At 42.9% G+C, this 23,845-nt stretch overlaps 1 protein-coding gene across 1 annotated transcript; it reads right to left on the bottom strand.

Moving 5' to 3' along the window:
* Positions 1–20,265: 20,265 nt before the first annotated feature.
* LOC117594726 (vegetative cell wall protein gp1-like) lies at positions 20,266–23,108 on the bottom strand (the record flags this gene model as incomplete). The annotated part of the gene is made up of 3 exons (XM_034293325.1): positions 22,646–23,108; positions 22,522–22,595; positions 20,266–21,237 (listed from the first exon to the last, which is right to left on the bottom strand). Coding segments are annotated over exons 1-3 (1,509 nt in total), but the record flags the coding sequence as incomplete, so codon positions are not given.
* Between the last annotated feature and the right edge of the window lie 737 nt (positions 23,109–23,845).

Genomic DNA, 23,845 nt, shown 5'->3' with positions numbered 1-23,845 from the left:
CATGATTCCCCAAAATAGTCTAAAATTAGTTTTCCACTTTACCTCAGTCCATCTTAAATGAACTCGGGCCCAGAGAAGATGCCAGCGTTTCTGGATGTTGTTTATGTATGGTTTCTTCTTTGCATTGTAGAGTATTCACTTGCATTTGTGGATGCTAAGACATATGGTGTTCACAATGGTTTTCCGAACTGTTCCACTACAGAATGTGGATTTACTGCGGTGCCCTAATTTGTCTGTTTTTACTGCAGTGTTTTTACAGAAGGCCCTAAGATCACGTCCATTCCATATTTGTTTGGGCCTGGTCCCTTGCATGATGAGATTCCTCCAGATTCTCTGAATCTTATCTTTGATATTGTGATCCTCAAACTATTTGCAATTTTATGCTTTTATATGTTATTTTTAGTTGTGCACAGTCTTTCAGAGTGGTGAATCCCTCCCCATCCTCACTTCTGACAGACTCATCCTCCCTGGAAGGATCTTTTAATACCCAATCATATTACTGACCTGTTGCCAATCGACCTAATTAATTGTGAGATATTCCACCAGTTTTCATTTTCTTAGCATTACACAATGTTGCCAGTATTTTGGTGCATATATTTTTTCCAAGAAACAACGACCTTTCTCAGTGTCTTCATTGGATATGTTGTCTTGGTACTGTTGAAGTGTATGCTTGTTATGTTTAGATCAAAAAAGAACACAGGAAGTCACGTTCATTCAAAGTGCGACTGTAAGTAGCTAATGGGCTTACAGTAATTCTCTCCTGCGATGTCTATTAGTAGAGGACAACCAGAAGTTTCTTTGAGATTGAGTGAGATGAGACTGAGTTTGTAAGACATTGTGTATGAAGACCGAAAATGTAACACCATGAAAAATTTACTATCACATGTTGCAATAAATTACTCAATTACTCTCTCCACTAACAACTGGGTACGTGATCATGATTTCAACCACTATACGAAACAGCTGATTTCTAACACTACTATTGTCTATTGCATATGGGTTTACATGACTCGCAGGTTATTGCATTCTGTTGTTATTCACATTCTATGCAGTGTCCAAAAGTTTTTGGAAACAGGGTTGTACATTCTTCCACAGCATAGGTGCTTCCCCTTGCCTCTTAAACCAGGCCTAGATTGTCACTAGATTGCACTTCAGTGCAACAGTTCTTAGCTAGCTAAGATGAAGATGGCAGCAAAATTACTAACTGAAACCCCATCGAAATATGTGGATGTATGTCGTATTTGTGGGGACCCATATCAGTCTTTGAGAAACAAATGTAACTTTTTCCTATGTAAATTGTCAATCCTGCTACTGGACTACACATTTGTTATAAAATATATACTGTAATAGGACCAGTAACACTGAACAATGGGTTTTCTAAAGCTGTATGTGGCTCCAGTCACAATCTTCAACTAGAATGTAAAAGAAGTGTGGATGACATAGAAATAATTAGTGCTTTTGTGAGGGGAATAGCTAATTCTAAACTCAGAACGCAAACAGGTGGCGTCCAAATGTTCGCATCCTCCATCTCGTTTTGACCTGTGTATGCCGCTGCAATTCCTTTTGCGTTCAGAACACAAACCTGATCCTCGATTATTGAAATCACTACCAGTCTCCTCCGACTACTAGTGGTTATCACTAGTATCCAATGATACTAGTGATAACCACCAGTGTCACTGACTTTTCCATTTTAATTTTCAATAAATCTCAGACTGTTGGCCTTGCTTGATAAAATAAACTTTTACCATAGCCTGTAGAAAGGAAAAAAACAACATTTAAGCCAAGAAGTTGTAGGGGCTGTATTGACTCGATGTTATGAATGGAGCACAGTTCTTCCAAATCAGAATGACATCTTTCCTCCATATTGCAACCTTGGTGGGTACTAAGAACCTTCAGGAAATGTGTTCCATCCAGTTGGAAGAAATAGTGAAACCACGCTAAGCCCGCCTTCAACAAGCCTGGGAGCGGATGTTTTTTGAAAACTAATATCCAATAGAAATCTTGCCACTGAGACTCTTATTTTTAATAGGTACATTTCCAAGGAGGCCAGACGAGATTGGAGGTGTGGCCTCACAAGGGTTTTCTTACCCTTACCATTTTTGATTAGCATGTGAGTGTATTAGAGCAAGAACAACATTCTTTCAGAGACTACTGAATAAAAAACATGTTTTAAGTATTTTTAGATCCTACTGGTATTTTTTTTAATGAGGGTGATTTTGCACTAACCCCTTAGCTTAGCTTTTGGTAGATATCATGGCTTGTTGGCATCTTAATGCCAAACCTCTACAACCACATTTTCAACAGACCTGATTCGAATGGAGATACTTATCTCCAACTATTTGTTCACATCAACTCTGTCTCTGTGTGTCTGAGCAGAATTACCAGAGCGTTTCCCTGGCTCTCCCCTATCGATTTATGTACCCCCTGCTTATGTGTCACAAACAGTTTTATATTTACAGAATTCTTAGTGATGTCTGTCTCTTTAGGACACCCCACCTCCACAAAAAAAACTAAATGATGCATTCTGGTAATGCATTTACCATAGTGGCTTATATCACCTGGTTCGCAAGATTCTGATGAATATAGTCAAAGAAAAATATTTCTGCCAGCACAAACTGAACCAGGCAACAAATAATGATGTGACCAAATTCAATCATGCCCTTGTGATGATAAACTCATATGGATGTTGTTAAATCAGTCCGTATGATCCCATTTACTCTGGCTCTTTACCATTGTCAATATATCTATAATAACAACTAAATCAGTATTAAGGACAGCATTTTTAATGATATACTGCATTCCCCCAGGAAACTACAAACTTTCACAACATCGCCAAGCTTATTTATATGAAAAGGTCCGAAATACTGTACAATAATATTACCTTTGCCCACAATGCAATACAATTTATTTGTAATCTTTTTATATTCAATTAATACTGCATTACTATCGATTATACTGTAATTTACTGTGACAATTTAAAGAATTGTGTTTTCACTGTGTTCTGCACAACCAACATCACCCGAGAACAACTTGCCAATTATTATAATCACATAGTGCGTAGTGATTTTGGACAACTTCATTATTTAAGTGCTGTAAAATAAACAAAATGGATAATATATTTTTAACTGGTTGGGCAAAAATAAGTAATTATCTCTGTAATAATGATGGACCATATTGGTCAAAAATCTCTGCTCAGCTATGACACCCAGAAGGAGCGGTACAGGAAAACCTAATCTGCGCAACAATAATTATTGTCTGCGTGATTTCTTTGTTTTTTTCACCGGAAAACGTGAGCAATCATAAGTAAATATATTCAGTATGTTAAATGAATCCTCCAATTAATAATATATATTTTAGTAATTCATCCATAATACAGTGCAATTACTTCTGTAAAAAATGTATTATGTATCTCTAGTATTATACTGCTGTAATTAGAGGAAAATAAGAACATACAAACTCTCCCAACACATTCAAACATGTGAACAACAAATTATGCATGAGGACACAGTGATTTCTGTCAAAAAGGTAAATTATAAAAATGATTAAAATTATTTATAGCAGTGGCTTCTAGGTTGAACTCATATCACAAGCTAGGGAAAATAAGGATTGTATGTGTATGTGTGGCGGTGGTGAGTGACAGCTATCTCATTGCTTCATAATGACACCAGGAGCCTCGGGAGCACTTCTGTCTGAGTGGTCTCCTTGGCAACAAAGAGGTTTTAATCGGAGCTATCCACTCACTAAACCCTCACTAAACTCATGACAGGTAAAGTCACAAACAGACACACACACACACGCACACACGCATACATGCACACACACATACACGCACACACAATTCAAGTTTCCTTTCAATTACTCTCTCACACACACACACACACACACACACTCTGAAATAGTGCCGGCTCTTTTTCTCTGACTCATTCCTTGTTTCACCATGGAAAGATGCCTAATTTGCCTATGAACTAGAAAATCCAATTGTAAACTTGTGTTGAGACTGCGAGAACAGCACCCTCACCCTATATAAACACTCACTGACATGATCTATTCTCCTACTTGTTGAAGAAAGTAATGTATGCTCTTCTCAATTGCCCAATAACTGTTCCCCAGCAACCTTGCTGACTTTTGACATAACATTTTCCTATTTACTAGTTAGCTACACCAATTCTTGCCTGTTATCGATCCATCATCTATCCATCTATCTATCCATCCATCCATTCATCTATCCATCCATCCATCCATCTATGTATCCATCTATCTATCCATCCATCTATGTATCCATCTATCTATCCATCCATCCATCCATCTATCCATCGATCCATTTATCTATCGATTCATCCATTTATCTATCGATCCATCCATCCATCCATCCATCCATCCATCCATCCATCTATCTATCTATTTATCTATCCATCCATCTATCCATCTATCCATCCATCCATCTATCTATCCATCCATCCATCTATCCAACCATCCATCCATCCACCTATCTATCCATCCATCCATCCATCTATCTATCTATCTATCTATCTATCCATCTGTCTATCTAGCTATAAAAGTGTTGATGTTGATGAGTCATTAATGTGTGAGGCCCCACCAAAGTTGCCAAGAGTGTGACCCACTTCAAAAAGAGGGAAACTTGTACTGTGCCCTCAGGGACACAGACCACAGCTGTCCCGGGAGAGGTTGATCCACATGTAAACTTTAATCCATTGTTAATGACTTCTCACCCACCACTATCTGTGGCACCTCCCCCTCAACAACGTTGTTGAATCCCTCCAGTATTTCCTACCTTAGGATCAATATTTTTCAGCTCTTGCTAAGTCTGAAAATGTACTTCCAGGCACTCCTCAGATCCTAAGATACCATATTCTTAAATGGTCAAGGGCAAGTAAGATTTGGTAAGGGTTCTGGGAGGATGAAAATTGCCATGACCAAGCAGGAAAAACCTGTTGAAAAGGGAACCTTATTGGAAAAAGTCTTGAAATGGGAAGCTTAAGTAAAGAAAGTAGGATTCCCCCGTATCTATTGGTCTTTCATTAATTGCTTATATTCTGATCACATTCTTGACATTTATTGAATTTATTCTGTTGACAAAATTAAAGTATAATGTAAGGTAGACCTAACTATATTACAGATTAAAATAAATGCATTAAAAACATGAATCGATTAGGACATCTGTTGGTACAAGATACAAACGAGATAGTCACACCTGAAGTAAATATAAACTCCTGAGAAAAGTTATGGAAGACTTACAGTATAGTTATTTACTAAATAAATCATATTTAATCATATAATTTAAACGTTACTTTCATTATTTGTGCTAAATTGTATTCAAAACATATTTTACTCAAAAACATTGAAAGTTACAATTTAAAGCTTATGGCTCAATGCTGTTGTCAACTGACTCAATTGATACCCAATCAATGTTTAATTAAAGCACATTCAAGCCAACAGACTCAATCAAAATAACCCAGCATTTTTACTCTCCACTATTTAACCCATGCTGGTTACTCAAACTCAAATAAGTTTGGTTTTAAAACGCGTAATTTAGACTGCATAAATGTTATGGGGATATAAGTGCCTGGGGCTCTAGATTTCCCACAGCCCCACTTGGTTGGTCAGGCCCTATCTGGAATAGCAATCTCATTTCCCCTGACACATTGGGAAGAGGATTCTTCTCTCTTTTTCTCTCCTAAAGCATACATACATTCCCTACTCCAATAGATACTATAAGAGAGGAAGCCCAGGCTCGGCTGAACAGTGATAGATTAACCAAAGACCATTCTCCCAAAGCGTTTCGCAGAGTGATGAGAGAGGAGAAAATCCTGGCATTAGAGATCATGGCATTCATTCTACCAAACTAGTCTTCTTTAACCTTGTTCCTAGTGACCCATTGTGTGGTTTTCCATCATGGAAATGTTGCTTATTGGAATCAGGTGTTTTACCACTGGGCTGAAACAAAAATGTTCAAATATTGTGGTTCTCTAGGACAAGGGTAGAAGAACTGACACATGCATGTGACCACCCACTGTGCTCTAAGGGGGAGTGGGGGCAATGTGACACACACACACACACAGGCATGCACACAAACACAAATAAACCTGCATGCAAACAAAACTTACTCCTAAGAAGACACATCTATTACTACAAATAAACTCCACCTGCGCACATATCCAATCCAGACTCCTGGTTTCAGCACCGTACTGGGAAAACGTTGCCAAATGGTTTATTAAACGTTGCTTTCTCCTGGAGCGAGACTTCCTCCCATGGCTTCTGTTCACTTTGGCACTCTACACACAGCCAGCATACATTGATGCATGAAAGCATGCACCCACTGACACACACATTACACTGCCCAAAAAATAAAACTAATGAGATTGAGAAGGATGTCTGAATAATATTATATCAAATCAGTTTAAAGGAGTTGACAGAGAGAATGGATATTACTAGGAATATAATTCATCTGAAAACAATCAGACAAGTGAATGGATTTAAATTGACATGGGGAAAACCTCTTCACTTTAAGACCATTCATTAGTTAAAACAATAGCCTGTTCATTGAATTATTGCTAAAAGTGCGAATTGGAAAGAAAGTATTCACTGTGTGCAGTCAGTAGTTTTCTTTAAGGATCTCTTAGAGTAACAGTTATGGCCAAGCTTCAATATGAACCTGGTAACCTGGAACCACCTCTGTAAAATTACTAATTATTATAGTAGGGTAACATGGGGTAAAACGCCCCTCCCACCACTTCCTAATTCTATCAAAAAACACCAAATTTTATAATTTATATTAAAAAGTCTCAGGGTGACACTAGACTTTAGTAATAAAATATTCAAAGTAACGCAATCAAATAGATTTTGAGGTAAGTTGATCTAATTGTTTGTTATTTAGAATGTTTAGATGTCATCATATATATATATATAAAGGTCTAGTTGAAGATGAAAGTTGATAATAAAGAAATTATGTCTATAAGGAGGCCCTCCAGAAATTAGTTTTGGCCCACAAGGCTGTTAAAAATATATTAAATAGCCTGCAGTATTACAAACTAATTAAAACCATTTAGTCATGTCTAAAGACTGCTGGAGTTTAAAATTGACTTATTCAAATGATAATGAGTTTTGTTTAACTGTACATAATGAAGTGTAAGGAAAAAGTAAAAATAAATAATAATTATATTAAATAACAAAATACTATTGCAATTGTGGCCATCCCCACATAATTTTTTTCCCCCCAGAACTTTGCTTTTTTGTGTCAGAATTTAGAGTGGTGTTAGGGGTGCGGGGCATCTTCCCTCGTGTTAATCTAATCATATAATTTATTAATATGCTCTGCGAAATTATTGGCCTAGCAGCATTCTAAAGATCATCATATTTGACATTATGTTAATTTAACATATCCAGACCAACTTACAGGACCTTTAAGGGTTAATCATGTTATTCCAGGGAAAAATGACAGGGATTAAGATCTGTGAACTTTTGGTACCTAGGTGATTGTCATAATTACTAGGTTAACTTCTTCCCCAAACCTTAAACATACCTTTAGTAATAATAGTAGTAATATTGAATAATAACATATCCACAAGTACTACAAACTTAAAAGGTTAAAAGTCCAATGTGTTCTTCAAGCATGAAAAATGTACACTAAATTGATTGTTCAAAGACACATAAAACATAATTTGCTTATTGTGTTTACTGTATTTTGAAGTTGAACATTTAAAACAAGATGAGTGATAAAATAACTGTCAGGAGAAGTTCTCTTCTCCATGGTTCAACCAGTCCAGTAAATGTGTAGCTGGAGATAAGAGTACCGCATTGCTAAAACATTGAAAAGTGAATGTTGCATCTTTTTTGTTCCATTTCCCAGTGAAACTGGGGATGTGCACCATCAGTCAAAGGAACAAATGGCTCAATATTTACAGACGTTTTTAGACTTCTATCATGTCTGGCTCTCTGTCTTCACAAAAGGTCACAATAGACCACATTTTGGCAATGCAAATAGGTGTATGGCTTGTATTGGTAGATTCTCAAGATTTGGCTTTATACAGTGAATAAAAATGTTGTGGCACAAACATGCAAGGAACAATGGCTAATAGAATAAAATTACCTAATTTGGACATGTCGGCATTCCGTTGAAAGCATAAGTCCTCCCGAATATTCCATGAGTCTCCAAATACCCTTATACACACACATTATACTTCTAGGCGTATATTTATTTTGCCTTTGTTAAATTGGTCCCAACCATATTTTATTCATATTTATTGCATTGAATGATGCCTTTATGTATTGACTGAAACCTTTGACTGCACACTTACTCTATGACTTCTGGTTCCAAAGCTTGCAGCTAAATTCCTCCATAATTTTTGTGTGGGCTGCTTGTTTTATATTTTAAATTATTTTTAGTAATTTACTGAGGGCTCAAAGGTACTCTAATATAAAAAATAGCTCAGAGCAAGGGCTGCTGAATTAGTAATAATTTTTTCTATACGTAATCCACATTGTATAAAGAGCAGTTTTGCTTGAAGCACTAGGAACACTTTATTTGTCATCATTGAAAATGTGAGGACAATCACTCTGTTTAAATAAAATCTAATGCTGGTTTAGTTTCAGGTAATGAGCATTAATGATTTAATTTTAGGACTATTTGTTTAATAAAAATTCATACCACAACTGAAAAAGGTTAATCGCCCATTAACGTTTTACACACCCTCCCGCATAAGCACATATACACAAAAACCTGCCTACTAACTAAATAACCAGGGAGTCAGAGGAAAACATTTTTTAGATAGTTTTTTTTTTCTAACCATAACCCAAAAATTAACCCTAACCTTAACTCCAGTGCTGTGATACCTAACGTTAACCATAAAACCATAAAATACATTTATCACATAAATGTTGTAGTGACCTTGGTAAGGCCATTACTTGTCCCTTTTATGGAGCAGTGAGCAGGACGCCCATCTGCAAAGCTGAACGTCACTGGTTCATGACATGGTCTGGATATACAGTGGGGAGAACAAGTATTTGATACACTGCCAATTTTGCAGGTTTTCCTACTTACAAAGCATGTAGAGGTCTGTAATTTTTATCATAGGTACACTTCAACTGTGAGAGACGGAATCTAACACAAAAATCCAGAAAATCACATTGTATGATTTTTAAATAATTCATTAGCATTTTATTGCATGACATAAGGATTTGATACATCAGAAAGCAGAACTTAATATTTGGTACAGAAACCTTTGTTTGCAATTACAGAGATCATACGTTTCCTGTAGTTCTTGACCAGGTTTGCACACACTGCAGCAGGGATTTTGGCCCAATCCTCCATACAGACCTTCTCCAGATACTTCAGGTTTCGGGGTTGTTGCTGAGCAAAACCTGCGGGACCTGGTCAATGACCTGAAGAGAGCTTGGACCACAGTCTCAAAGAAAACCATTAGTAACACACTACGCCGTCATGGATTAAAATCCTGCAGCGCACGCAATGTCCTTTTGCTCATGCCAGCGTGTGTCCGGGCCTGTCTGAAGTTTGCCAATGACCATCTGGATGATCCAGAGGAGGAATGGGAGAAGGTCATGTGGCCTGATGAGACAAAAATAGAGCTTTTTGGTCTAAACTCCACTCGCCGTGTTTGGAGGAAGAAGAAGGATGAGTACAACCCCAAGAACACCATCCCAACCGTGAAGCATGAGGTGGAAAACAACATTCTTTGGGGATGCTTTTCTGCGAAGGGGACAGGACAACTGCACCGTATTGAGGGGAGGATGGATGGAGCCATGCATCGCGTGATCTTGGCCAACAACTTCCTTTCCTGTCAGTAAGTGCATTGAAGATGGGTCGTGGCTGTATCTTCCAGCATGACAATGACCCGAAACACACAGCCAGGGCAACTAAGGAGTGGCTCTGTAAGATTTATCTCAAGGTCATTGAGTAGCCTAGCCAGTCTCCAGACCTGAACCCAATAGAAAACCTTTGGAGGAAGCTGAAAGTCTGTATTGCCTAGCGACAGCCCCAAAACCTGAAGGATCTGGAGAAGGTCTGTATGGAGGAGTGGGCCAAAATCCCTTCTGCAGTGTGTGCAAACCTGGTAAAGAAGTACAGGAAACGTGTGATTTCTGTAATTGCAAACAAAGGTTTCTGTACCAAATATTAAGTTCTGCTTTTCCGATGTATCAAATACTTATGTCCTGTAATAAAATGCTAATTATTTACTTAAAAATCATACAATGTTAGATTCCGTCACTCACAGTTGAAGAGTATCTTTGATAAAAATTACAGACTTCTACATGCTTTGTAAGTGGGAAAACCTGCAAAATCGGCAGTGTATCAAATATATATATATATATATATATATATATATATATATATATATATATATTTTAATTGTTTTACATTTGGCAGGATGTTTGTCATTGTTACACCAACTGTACTTAGCTTACTTTTACATGGTGTAAGTCAAAAGTCCTGTACAATTTTTTTGTACAATATTTTTGAGGCTATTTATCTTGGCAATAATCCCTCCTAGAAAACACTACATAACATAAGAATAAGTACCAGTTAACATTAACACATTATATAGTCACAATTTATTGTGTTGTCCAAAATGAAATTCGTAATTTGTGAGATGCTAGAAGAAAGGACCTGAATAAATGTGAAGAAACTGTACAATCAGAATTGGATGATATTTGTATTACTATGAGCCATTGCTGAACTGGTATAATTTTGTCACAACATTTCTGGTCGCCTCAACCATATGAAGCGCTTGAATTAAAGAGGAGCGTTCATGAAGGGATGACATCACAAAAATATTCTATTTGTTGTGCTAATGTAAGGCATCATTCTCTTACCATATTTGAATTTATAAAACCTTTTTTGATTCTGAAGTAAAATAGTGTTTTGAATGACTGGATCATCAACAAACAATCTCTCTTGTCATATTAAGAAGTCTGAAATGACAGACTCAGTGGGTAGGAAGCTAATAGTGTAGGCTGTGTGGCCGGGGTGCTTAACTTGACTGACAGATCATGGCAGTGAGCAGTGTTGCAGAGATTATCTCTAACAAATGTACTGATATACAAAGTAACTCAAAACACCATTGAAATTGCGACCTACCTCTAATACTGTTATTCATCAGGTCATGGTTTTATAAATCATTTGTTCATCATGGTGAATCACGCTCGGAGGAAATACGTCTCAGTCTTATACTCTCCCATTCCTCCTGCGGAGTTGCTGTGATGAGGCAAGGAGATTATAACCTATTGGAAATAAAGAAATTAGGAGGGGAGAGATATTGGGGGGAAAAGATTGAACCCACCTGTGTAGTTGCACATGTTAGATGTTATAGGTTATAAGGCCCTAAAAAAATCGACATGGTTCCATCTACTCCAAAAATGAACTACATTGTAGTGCTAATATTACATTATGGTTATACATTTATTACCCTATCAGTGCAATGTATTTAATTTGCTACTAATTATCATAATTTTATCATGTGCATTGGAGCTACAAACATTGCCAGCATCTTTATTCCGAAAGGTCACATAAACAAACCCTGGTACCTAATGGTTGGATCTACAAATTAATCATTGCGTTAGCTTGACTCAGTAGAGTCTCTGGAATACAAGGACCTTCAAATCAAATTTCCCAAATATCTGTTGGGGGGGACTCTTTGTTGTTACAGTACATGTTTTACAATGTAATAGTTTCAATGTAAAGAATGCTTTATTTTTGGGTTCAACTATACAGCAAATGACTAATAAAGGACAGTGCAAAAGACCTAGTCCACCTGAGAAATAATTTTGAGGCTATTTATCGTGGCAATAATCCCTCCTAGAAAACACTACATAACATAAGAATAAGTACCAGTTAACATTAACACATTATAAAGTCACAATGTATTGTGTTTTCCAAAATGAAATTAATAATTTGTGAGATGCTAGAAGAAAGGACCTGAAGAAATTTGAAGAAACTGTGCAAGTTGAAGACTTGTAGTGTAAGTCCCATAAAAGCTGTATGTCTCCCTAAAGGAACAGTCACAGGAAATCCATTGTAGAGCTTTCTGAACCTCTGACAAAATCAACTGGCACCAAAGTACACACTTCAACTAGAAGAAATTGACTTGTTGGGTATGTTGCGGAAAGATAACAATTAGTACAGATTGAAAGAGTGGTTTACTATCTGCAACAAGCCCTTCAGGGCCATTTGTTGTAAGTCTTCTGTATTCTGAAAAAAATCTGTTTCAACTTCCAGCCTATGCATCAACGCTTTTACCAAAAACTGCTATACTGAATTAAAAACATGTGAACCAAGAATGTTAGTATTTTTAGATTTAGAGTGGATTTCCTTGATGAATGACATTGCTATAACTGCACATACATAAGGACTGTGGGAGTGTGGACAACATTCTGGGAAAAAATATAACAAAAATGATTAAATCATTGCTGGATTAACGTATTAAACATTAATAGTTTCTTACTCATATTCACATTATGCAATCGTGAGGTCTTTCTTGGAGGGTCGACGAAACATACTGTATATACAAACACACACGTATGCACACATGCCGCAAGAATGGGTGCAGGCATGCACACAAAAACACTTGAGGATGACATTTGAAGGGAGGCTCAGAAGGAGGCCCAATCAGCCCAGACTTCTCCTAGCAGTGTAATCAGCGATGACAAGCAAAGCAATTACATCAGTTAATCATGTAATATCAATTATTCCCCCTCACCGTGCACACTGTCATTAGCTTCAGCCTCTGTTTGACAAATACACATACTGAACCCATTATACTGGAGGAGGAAGTGAAAGAGGGAAGAACATGTAGACTGGAAAAGTAGGCAGAATTAAGAGAGGGGACATCTTCTATTTGTTTCTGCTACTCCTAGCAATTAATGTTAACATCCATTATTTAGCATCTGGACACTGTCATATTTTCTCAACTCACGCCGTGGGCCCATGTTATTTCCAAGGCAACATGGATAGAGGTGGCTAGAGTTTACCATAGTTGTTACTAAAGGCTGTTACAACAGTATTATACACTCACTTAAAGGATTATTAGGAACACCTGTTCAATTTCTCATTAATGCAATTATCTAATCAACCAATCACATGGCAGTTGCTTCAATGCATTTAGGGGTGTGGTCCTGGTCAAGACAATCCCCTGAACTCCAAACTGAATGTCAGAATGGGAAAGAAAGGTGATTTAAGCAATTTTGAGCGTGGCATGTTTGTTGGTGCCAGACGGGCCGGTCTGAGTATTTCACAATCTGCTCAGTTACTGGGATTTTCACGCACAACCATTTCTAGGGTTTACAAAGAATGGTGTGAAAAGGGAAAAACATCCAGTATGCGGCAGTCCTGTGGGCGAAAATGCCTTGTTGATGCTAGAGGTCAGAGGAGAATGGGCCGACTGATTCAAGCTGATAGAAGAGCAACTTTGACTGAAATAACCACTCGTTACAACCGAGGTATGCAGCAAAGCATTTGTGAAGCCACAACATGAACAAACCTTGCGGCGGATGGGCAACAACAGCAGAAGACCCCACCGGGTACCACTCATCTCCACTACAAATAGGAAAAAGAGGCTACAATTTGCACAAGCTCACCAAAATTGGACAGTCGAAGACTGGAAGAATGTTGCCTGGTCTGATGAGTCTCGATTTCTGTTGAGACATTCAGATGGTAGAGTCAGAATTTGACGTAAACAGAATGAGAACATGGATCCATCATGCCTTGTTACCACTGTGCAGGCTGCTGGTGGTGGTGTAATGGTGTGGGGGATGTTTTCTTGGCACACTTTAGGCCCCTTAGTGCCAATTGGGCATCGTTTAAATGCCACGGCCTACCTGAGCATTGTTTCTGACCATGTCCATCCCTTTATGACCACCATGTACCCATCCTCTGATGGCTACTTCCAGCAGAATAATGCACCATGTCACAAAGCTTGAATCATTTCAAATTGGTTTCTTGAACATGACAATGAGTTCACTGTACTGAAATGGCCCCCACAGTCACCAGATCTCAACCCAATAGAGCATCTTTGGGATGTGGTAGAACGGGAGCTTTGTGCCTTGATTGTGCATCCCACAAATCTCCATCAACTGCAAGATGCTATCCTATCAATATGGGCCAACATTTCTAAAGAATGCTTTCAGCACCTTGTTGAATCAATGCCACGTAGAATTAAGACAGTTCTGAAGGCGAAAGGGGGTCAAACACAATATTAGTATGGTGTTCCTAATAATCCTTTAGGTGAGTGTATTATACATTCACTGAAGTTTTAAGCTTAATCTTAAAGCAAATAATAAGAATTTAAATCCAATGTCATTATGTTTTCCATTACTTTCAAGTTATGAAATTAGCAGAAGATTGCACAATTGGAATTAATGTACTGGACTGCATATAGCACCTTGCAAATGTGTTCACACCCCTGATCAATTATCTCCCTTTAAAGAATTACAAATAATATATATAAAATGTTGCTCTGATGAAAGTTTAAGACACTGACGATAAGATTATTATATTATTATGAGGTGACAATGGTTATATGTTGGGAAAAGTTAGTCAGAAAGAAAATAATAAACTGCAGTTTGTTTCTTGCATAAGTATTCAATCCTTGTGTTGAAGATATTTCCAAATTACACTGATGAAAGATATTGCCCTAACATGGACACTGCCTCTACCTGTGAACTATTGTTGCAGTCACATATTCTTTTAAAGAAACACTGTTTAAGTATCGCTGGTCAGGATGTGAATCTGCAGGAAAGGTATTTGCCCCCCTTAGACTTTTCCACATATTACTATGTTAAAACATGTAATAAAAATTGATGTAATAAGGAGTTTTTGAAATTGATCAACACAAAAAATCCATAATCTGAAAATGAAAAATGTAATTGTTTATAATGAATTACAAATACAAAAACATTGTTTGATTAGATTAGATTTAAATGTATTGTCATTTAACAAGTACAAGTACAGTACAACAAAATACAGTTAGCATCTAACCAGATGTGCAAATAGAAGATTGCAGAAAATGTAGTGAAACAATTAAGAACAATGTATGTTATAGGTGGGACATATAAATGTGTAATGAATGCAAATGCATGTACAAATTCCAATTCTAAATGTGTAATGAATGCAAATTGAAGGTGCAAGTTATCATGTGCAACTGAAATGCAAGGATAGCAGAGAAAGCAGCAATAATATACACAATAGTATATTACACATTACTTACTCCAAAGGTAACTACTTCTTTAAACAAAATAATTTACCCTCATTTTCCATTTTACAATAATGTACCATACCTTTATCACTGTAGATAATGAGTATCCTAGAACAAAATCAAAACTAGCTCCTTGTTCCAGGGCCACCTCAGTATATGTAGTATAAGTTTATAATTTTTTAGCTCCAGCAGTTTTGTACGTACAGATACGGAGACAATGCAAACGGTTTGATATTTACAGATGTATGAAGTGATTTCTATCACTTTCGGTCACTCTACCTGGGCAAAACTACTGCAAATGACCTTATCTTGGTAATGCACTTAACGTAATGGCTGATTCCCCAAGTTCTGCTACTGAATACAGTAAATCAAATCAATCAATCAAATGTATTTTATAAAGCCCATTTTACGTCAGCAGTGGCAAAGTGCTTTTACAAAACACTCAGCCTGAAAAAAAACATCTGGCTTGCACAAACAGGAATAAGACGACATGATGATAACATGATGATAACTTGACAACATGATGATAACATGACCACATTCACATCCCACCCGCGTGATTTTGGACTTGTAAGTGACTGATTCCAACTCCCAGGCCGGTTTTATGTCTGAATCTCTATTCCAAACATCACCCACTGAATTTCGGCATCAATAAAACTTTAATAATCCAAACTTCACTGATTGAAATTGGTCAAAAACATAAGTTCAATAGCAAGACTCATCAAGCCAAGACCTATTTAACTATTATGTGACTGCAGTCACTACAATAATTGAAAATGTTCATCTCTGAACCAAGAGTATCCCAGCTTCATCCCTTAAACTGTTGAACATTGGCATAGGTAAATCAAAACATTTTAACATGTTTTCTTACTTTTAAGAGTTTACAAACTCTACCATCTGGAATCTACGTTTGACTTACACTGTATTTATTTTTTGCTGTGCGATTAGAAATATAGCTAGTATGAACAGCACATTACCTCTGCGTTAGTTTAGCAAAAAAGAAGGTTATAGATTAACAAAATACTGAATACTGTCAATGTTTATGATATGTACCTGTAGTTATATTCATAAAATTGGAACAGTACAGCATTGGAATCGCTCAATAACAAATAAAATGTCCCACAGTGACCTAGTCCAAAACTGCCAAGAACAATGGATCAAAATCATTCTAACACTGTGTTCAAATCTGGTACATACAAAACATAAATGTAGGTATGGGTCAATTAATTCAGCATTTCCCCTAGGTATTTCCTATCATAAAACTAGTCACCATACAGTAACAGATTTTGAGTGTAAGTGTTTAAAATAAAATATAAAACGTAATGAAATTTCAATCTGCCATTTGTATGCTTGGTCAGAGCTTTAAATGCTTTTGCAAGACGCTGTATTTGCACTCAGCCTATTAAAATGCATTGTGCAAGGACATTTGTCTTCCATGCAATTCAATTAGAGTAGTCATACAGTTACAGTCATGGATTGTGTACTGGACACATAATATGTCAAAGTACAGTTATTATTTGTGTGTATGTGTGTATGTGTGTTTGTGCGGTCAGAGGGGGTTGGGGGGTGTTAGAGAGACAGGTCCCTTGCCAGCTTGTCCATTCAAGCTATTTATCGCTGAGCTAAAATTGTGGAGGCAGATATTTACCAAAACTGCAGCCACAAACAACAACCGACTGCTCCCTCTGCCTGTCAGGGAGAGGTGGGTAGAAGGAGGGAGGGGAAAGCAGAACAGAGAGGAAGAAATTGAGAGAGAGAAGGGTGAGGGGGGTTGAGAGGATAGAGATGGGGAAAGGTAGAGAAAGAGATTGAGGAGGGGTAAAAATGTGTGTGGGGAAGCCAGGGGGAGAGTAGGAAAGGAAAAGATGTTGGGTAAGGGAGAACAAGATTGGGGATAGATGGAGGGAGAGAGAGGGATGCACACCCAGAGAGCTTCACTCCACCATCTGTGGGTGGTAATGGACTCGATACACACCATTCTGTTCCCTTCCCCAAAAATTCCCCCATGGAGATAAATAGCTGTTGTGCATTGAGTTAGCTTCCAGACAGGGGAGGAGTTTTGAGGCACAGCAAAAATGCTGTGTGTGTACATGCTTTATGTAATGCATATGTATACGTGTGTGTGCGTGCATAAGTGTGTGTCCATGTGCAAGTGTAGCCAGTGTATCTTTGCGCGTGGGTGTTGTCCTGTATTGCAAGTGATAATGAGCTTTAACAACTTTCTGAGGATGTGTTACCCAACTAATGTTGTGTTTCTGCCTTTAAGGCTGTGTACATGTCAGAAAGGTTTGAAAACCAAGCCTATAGGGCACAACCAAAAGAGCTATTCAGACACCTCTTCAAAATAAACTACTAATGCTCATTTCGCAGAGCATAAGAGATATAGTCAGCCCACAGATAAACTGCCAAAAGCGGAAAGAAAAGCAGGAATGTTTATAATATAGACACATTTAATCCAAAGGCTGGTTTTTGATGAAGGGCAGGTGTGTTTAATCATATGTATGCAAACACCGATCCCTGACCTGTGTAATAGCTGACATTTCAACAAGAGCTTAGGTTCATGGCCATAATGCAAGGGACTTTAAATGAGCGAAGGAAAAAATTAAGAACAATTCAAGACTAAGAACAATACCAAGATAAAAAGGAACATGTTAATAACGGAGATAAACAAGGTGGAGAAAGCGTCATTTGAATTAATAGAAAGAGTTGATATATGGCTAGTGTGGTGGCTACAATAACCACCTCTCCATCCAACCTATACCTTTTATTCCATTCTGGCACAATGGTGAAAAATAAAACCATAATAACTGGGATCTATTTTAGGACACTCTCACTTCTGCATTTGCTATTTCATTTTCTGTCACTCAGGGCAACTGCACTCAGTAGGTGTCACTTAGAGCCTGTTTATTGCAGCTGTCAATCATATCTGTAATTATGTACAGAGAACACACACACACACAAACATGCGCACATACAGACATGAGCTGACAGTCAATCGTGTGTAATTACATAGGGTGCGATCTTCCTGTCAGGGATATTTGATGTGTGGTGAGAGAGACAATAAGACAGTATAATAACCATCATTGAGTTATAACGACAGGGGCTTGTAGTTCTCAAACACACAAACACACACACATCTACTACTCATTAACTCTGCTTCCACTCTTGTCTGTCATTTGAATGTGCAGATCTCTGTCCAATTGAGCAGAAGTTTGGCTATGATTTCTCATGTGATTTCCATGAAAGCTGGACTGTGTGTGTGCGTGTTTTGGTGGTTGCTTTAATGCATGCATGCATGGGTTTGTATGTGATTTGTGTCTTTGTTAGACAGGCGGGGTAATTGCAGTTTTTGTTGGTTGGTCGTGGCAGGTGGCTGGCCATCTGTTGATGCCAGGTAAGAGCAAAGGATGCTGGTCTACTGGAAGACTGGAAAGTGACAGGGAGGAGGGATGAATACACTCTTCAATCACTCACACCTGGATGAACAGCAGGTTGAGGACTGGGCGGATGGAGGGAGGACAGAGGAGGAAAAAGAAGGGTGAACATAAGAAAGTTCAGTTAGTGTGAGAGACGTCTGGTCTTCAAATGGATGGGACCTGTGTAGCTTTTTAAGAGTGTGGTGCTTGCAATTACAGGATTGTGGGTTCAATTCCCATGCACGCCCAGCACGAAAATGTAAGCAATCACTACTATTTCTACTATCACTACTATATATAACGAAGTTGCTCTGAATAAAAGTGCTTTTAATTGTTAAATGTGTATGCAATGCAAGATCCCTGAATCCTTGTTTACCCCTACATGTTAGCAAAAGGAGATTCTGATTTCAGAACATACCAATGGATGCGTGCACACACACACACACACAATGGTTTATCAGCTCTAATATAGAGAGGAGAAATACCCACCCCTTTAATCTTCACTTGGGTGCAATGCCAGGGTGCAATGACTCTTCCCGCTGCTCCCACATCAGGGACAGGAAGTGAAGGGAGGAGCTTGTGTTTGGTAAAACGCAACTCCACTGAGATCTGCTCGCGGCAGGGAACCCTTTCATCACACTAACACTTCTGAAAACACGCATGCTATAATGCCCTCTCTTGAGTGTGTGAAGAGAGAGTCAGAGTTTGAGAGCCAGGTGCGTCGTGATTAGATGGGATGAATGCTGTTGCCTTGGCTGTATTCGATCCGTGGTTTCCTATGTGACAGACTGTGTCTTTAACCACTATGCCATTTAAACAGCGGGTGTGGGTGCATGTGATACGTGTGTAGAGATGTGGTATCTGTTTACTTTTTGCATTGTCAAACCAATTAATCGAAACCCCACAGTTTTCAAAGCTAGTTCCCTACATTAGCTAAAATCCAAACCAGCAAATTAAACGTGTTAAATTAAAAAGAGATTACTGTAAATAGCTAGCTAATAGCTATACAGTACCTACTTTATGAAAATGAAAACAGTGAATCCAATCACTCCAAAACTGTTTAGTTTCTGTCACGGCTGTGGTGGTTAAAGGACAGAGGCGCAGACTGAAGGTCACAAGGGTAATCCATGTTTTAATGAAAAAGGAAAGAAGGACTCCAACAAAACAAAAAGGCAGCAACCAGTGACGTGGGTATTCCTTACACAGGACAAACAAAACCAAAATGAACCACGCCTTGGGGCCTACAAACTAAACTTAAATAGGGTCCCCAATTGGAGGCAATAACTAACACCTGCCTCCAATTGGGGAAACCAAAAAAAGGAGTAGAGGTGGCTAAAGGCCACCTCCTGTCCTGTCCTGGCTATGCCCCGAGCCCAGCGCAGAGATGGCTAGGGGCACAGCCAGGATGTGACAGTACCCCCCCCCAAAGGCGCGGGCCCCCGACCGCAAGACCGGGACGACCACACCCGGACCGGCGGAGGCTCAGCGCCCGTAGCCGCCGGCACAGGCCGGGGAGGCGGAGCCGCAGGGACAGGCCAGGGAGGCAGAGGGTCAGGAGATGGGAGAGCCGGCGGAGGGACAGGAGCCGGCAGGAGAGCCGGCGGCGGGTCGACAGCCGGCGGAGGAGCAGGAGACGGGGGAGCCGGCAGGGGAATAGGAGCCGGCGGAGGAGCAGGAGCCGGGGGAGGCAGCGGAGGGTCTGGAGCCGGCGGAAGAGCCGTCAGAGGAGTAGGAGCCGGGGGAGCCGGTGGAGGAATAGGAGACGGGGGAGCCGGCGGAGGGTCAGGAGCCAGCGGAAGAGCCGGCGGATGAGTAGGAGACGGGGAAACCGGAGGAGGGTCAGGAGCCGGCGGAAGAGCCGGCGGAGGAGTAGGAGACGGGGAAACCGGCGGAGGGTCAGGAGCCTGCGGAAGAGCCGGCGGAGGAGTGGGAGACGGGGAAACCGGCGGAGGGTCAGGAGCCGGCGGAAGAGCCGGCGGAGGAGTAGGAGCCGGCGGAAGAGCAGGAGCCGGTGGAGGAGCAGGAGCCGGCGGAAGAGCAGGAGCCGGTGGAGGAGCAGGAGCCGGGGGAGCCGGCGGAGGGTCCGGAGCCGGCGGAAGGGCCGGCGGTGGGTCCGGAGCCGGCGGAAGAGCCGGCGGAGGAGTAGGAGCCGGGGGAGCCGGCGGAGGAATAGGAGCCGGCAGAGGAATAGGAGACGGGGGAGCCGGCGGGGGAATAGGAGCCGGTGGAGGAGCAGGAACCGGGGGAGCAGGCGGAGGGTCCGGAGCTGGCGGAAGAGCCGGCGGAGGAGTAGGAGCCGGGGGAGCCGGCGGAGGAATAGGAGACAGGGGAGCCGGTGGAGGAACAGGAGCCGGCAGAGGAATAGGAGACGGGGGAGCCGGCGGAGGAATAGGAGCCGGCGGCGGGTCGGCAGTCGGCGGAGGAGCAGGAGCCGGGGGAGCCGGCGGAGGGTTGACGGCCGGCGGGGGAGCAGGAGCCGGCGGAGGAGCAGGAGACGGGGGAGCCGGCGGGGGAATAGGAGCCGGTGGAGGAGCAGGAGCCGGGGGAGCCGGCGGAGGGTCAGAACCCTGTGGGAGAGCCGGCGAAGGAGCCGGAGATGGGGAAGCCGGCGGAGGGTCAGGGAGAGCCGGCGGAGGGTCAGGGAGAGCCGGGACAGGCGAGGGCGCCGCTGAGGCCGGGACAGGCGAGGGCGCCGCTGAGGCCGGGACAGGCGAGGGCGCCGCTGAGGCCGGGACAGGCGAGGGCGCCGTGGGACGATGCGGGGGCTCCTGGGCAGGTGAAGGCGCTGCGGGACAAGGCGGCCAGTCAACCACGGTCTCGGGCGGCGGCGGCCAGTCATCCGCTGGCTCGGGCGGCGGCGGCCAGTCATCCGCTGGCCCGGCGGCGGCGGCCAGTCATCCGCTGGCTCGGGCGGCGGCGGCCAGTCATCCGCGGGCCCGGGCGGCGGCGGCCAGTCATCCGCAGACCCGGGCGGCGGCCAGTCCACGGCGGGTCCTGGCGGCGGCGAAAACAGGGCAGCGGGAGGAGCTGGCGGCTGAGGCCACTGGGCAGCGGGTGGAGCTGGCGGCTGAGGCCACTGGGCAGCGGGTGGAGCTGGCGGCTGAGGCCACTGGGCAGCGGGAGGAGCTGGCGGCCGAGGCCACTGGGCAGCGGGTGGAGCTGGCGGCTGAGGCCACTGGGCAGCGGGAGGAGCTGGCGGCCGAGGCCACTGGGCAGCGGGAGGAGCTGGCGGCTGAGGCCACTGGGCAGCGGGAGGAGCTGGCGGCCGAGACCACTGGGCAGCGGGAGGAGCTGGCGGCTGAGGCCACTGGGCAGCGGGAGGAGCTGGCGGCTGAGGCCACTGGGCAGCGGGAGGAGCTGTCGGCTGCGGCCACTGGGCAGCGGGAGGAGCTGGCGGCTGAGGCCACTGGGCCGCGAGGGGCGCTGGCTGCGGCTCCCGGGCAGCGGGGGGCTCTGGCTGCGCTGGCTGCGGCTCCCAGGCAGCGGGGGGCGCTGGCGACGCTGGCTGCGGCTCCCAGGCAGCGGGGGGCGCTGGCGGCGCTGGCTGCGGCTCCCAGGCAGCGTGGGGCACTGGCTGCGGCTCCCAGGCAGCGGGGGGCGCTGGCGGCGCTGGCTGTGGCTCCCAGGCAGCGGGGACCGCTGGCTGCGGCTTCCGGGCAGCGGGGGGCGCTGGCTGCGGCTTCCGGGCAGCGGGGGGCGCTGGCTGCGGCTCCCGGGCAGCGTGGGGCGCTGGCGGCGCTGGCTGCGACTTCCGGGCAGCGGGGGGCGCTGGCGGCGCTGGCTGCGGCTCCCGGGCAGCGAGGGGCGCTGGCGGCGCTGGCTGCGGCTCCCGGGCAGCGGGGGGCGCTGGCTGCGGCTCCCGGGCAGCGGGGGGCGCTGGCTGCGGCTCCCGGGCAGCAGGGGAAGCAGGGCGCCGCGGGGTAGGCCGCGGGGTAGGCCGCGGGGTGGTAGTAGGCTGCGGAGTAGGGAGTGGGGTACGCCGACCGGACAGGGGACCACCCGTACCATCCAACCCGTGGCTGGTAGGAGGCACGGGCTGCTGCTTCCTCCTCTGGCCTCCTCTCCTACGGCCCGTCCTCTCCGTCTTCTGCATCTCTCGTAGGAGCTCCTTGACGACCCCCTCCTCCTGCCGGCTGAGGGGCTTGACATCACCCCAGTGGTCCACGCCCCATAGCACCCCCCCAACAAAGTCTTGGGGCGACCTCCGGGTTTGCGCCTCCAGGGGGTCTTCCTCCACTCTCCCATACACCACCTCCTCGTCGTCCGGGGAGAGGGAGTCAGCCCCCCAATCACCTCTCCAGGCATACTCCCCTCTCAACGGGTGTACCGGAGGGGCGTAGCCGGAATAAGCGCAGAGACGCCGAGCTTCCTCCTCCGGCGTCTCTGGCTTCTCCCACGACCACAGGGAGTCCCTGTGGCCATGGCGGGTCTTCCTCATGCGTCTGCGGTTCCTTTTTTGGTGGTTCATTCTGTCACGGCTGTGGTGGTTAAAGGACAGAGGCGCAGACTGAAGGTCACAAGGGTAATCCATGTTTTAATGAAAAAGGAAAGAAGGACTCCAACAAAACAAAAAGGCAGCAACCAGTGACGTGGGTATTCCTTACACAGGACAAACAAAACCAAAATGAACCACGCCTTGGGGCCTACAAACTAAACTTAAATAGGGTCCCCAATTGGAGGCAATAACTAACACCTGCCTCCAATTGGGGAAACCAAAAAAAGGAGTAGAGGTGGCTAAAGGCCACCTCCTGTCCTGTCCTGGCTATGCCCCGAGCCCAGCGCAGAGATGGCTAGGGACACAGCCAGGACGTGACAGTTTCTTTAGAAAACAATGACAGTTGAATAGCTAACCGCTACGCTATGTTAACCATGCTATGTAAATCATAATCGCGAGCAATATGTTTGTTATTGGTTCAGTTTGTCCATTGCAATATAAGCATAAATAGTTTTACTTTAGGCTTACTATAATTTAGCTACTGAAGCATGTAACCAGTAGGGTGGCACGACAAAATGTGATATTGCGATATTGATCGTGAATATTGCAATATCGTTATTATCTTAACATCCCAGTTGTACATTTATTATCCTTAATACTTGTACTTCTGCCCTCTTCTATTTGCACTTCTGGTTAGATGCTGTATTTTGTTGTACTGTACTGTTCAATGAAAATAATGTTCAATCTAATCTAAAGTTTTTCTTAGGATA

The sequence above is a fragment of the Esox lucius genome, chromosome 1 (genome assembly GCF_011004845.1).
Source record: "Esox lucius isolate fEsoLuc1 chromosome 1, fEsoLuc1.pri, whole genome shotgun sequence".
Taxonomy (NCBI): domain Eukaryota; kingdom Metazoa; phylum Chordata; class Actinopteri; order Esociformes; family Esocidae; genus Esox; species Esox lucius.
Note: the sequence above shows the minus strand (reverse complement) of the source record. Positions and strands in the feature narration are given on the sequence as shown.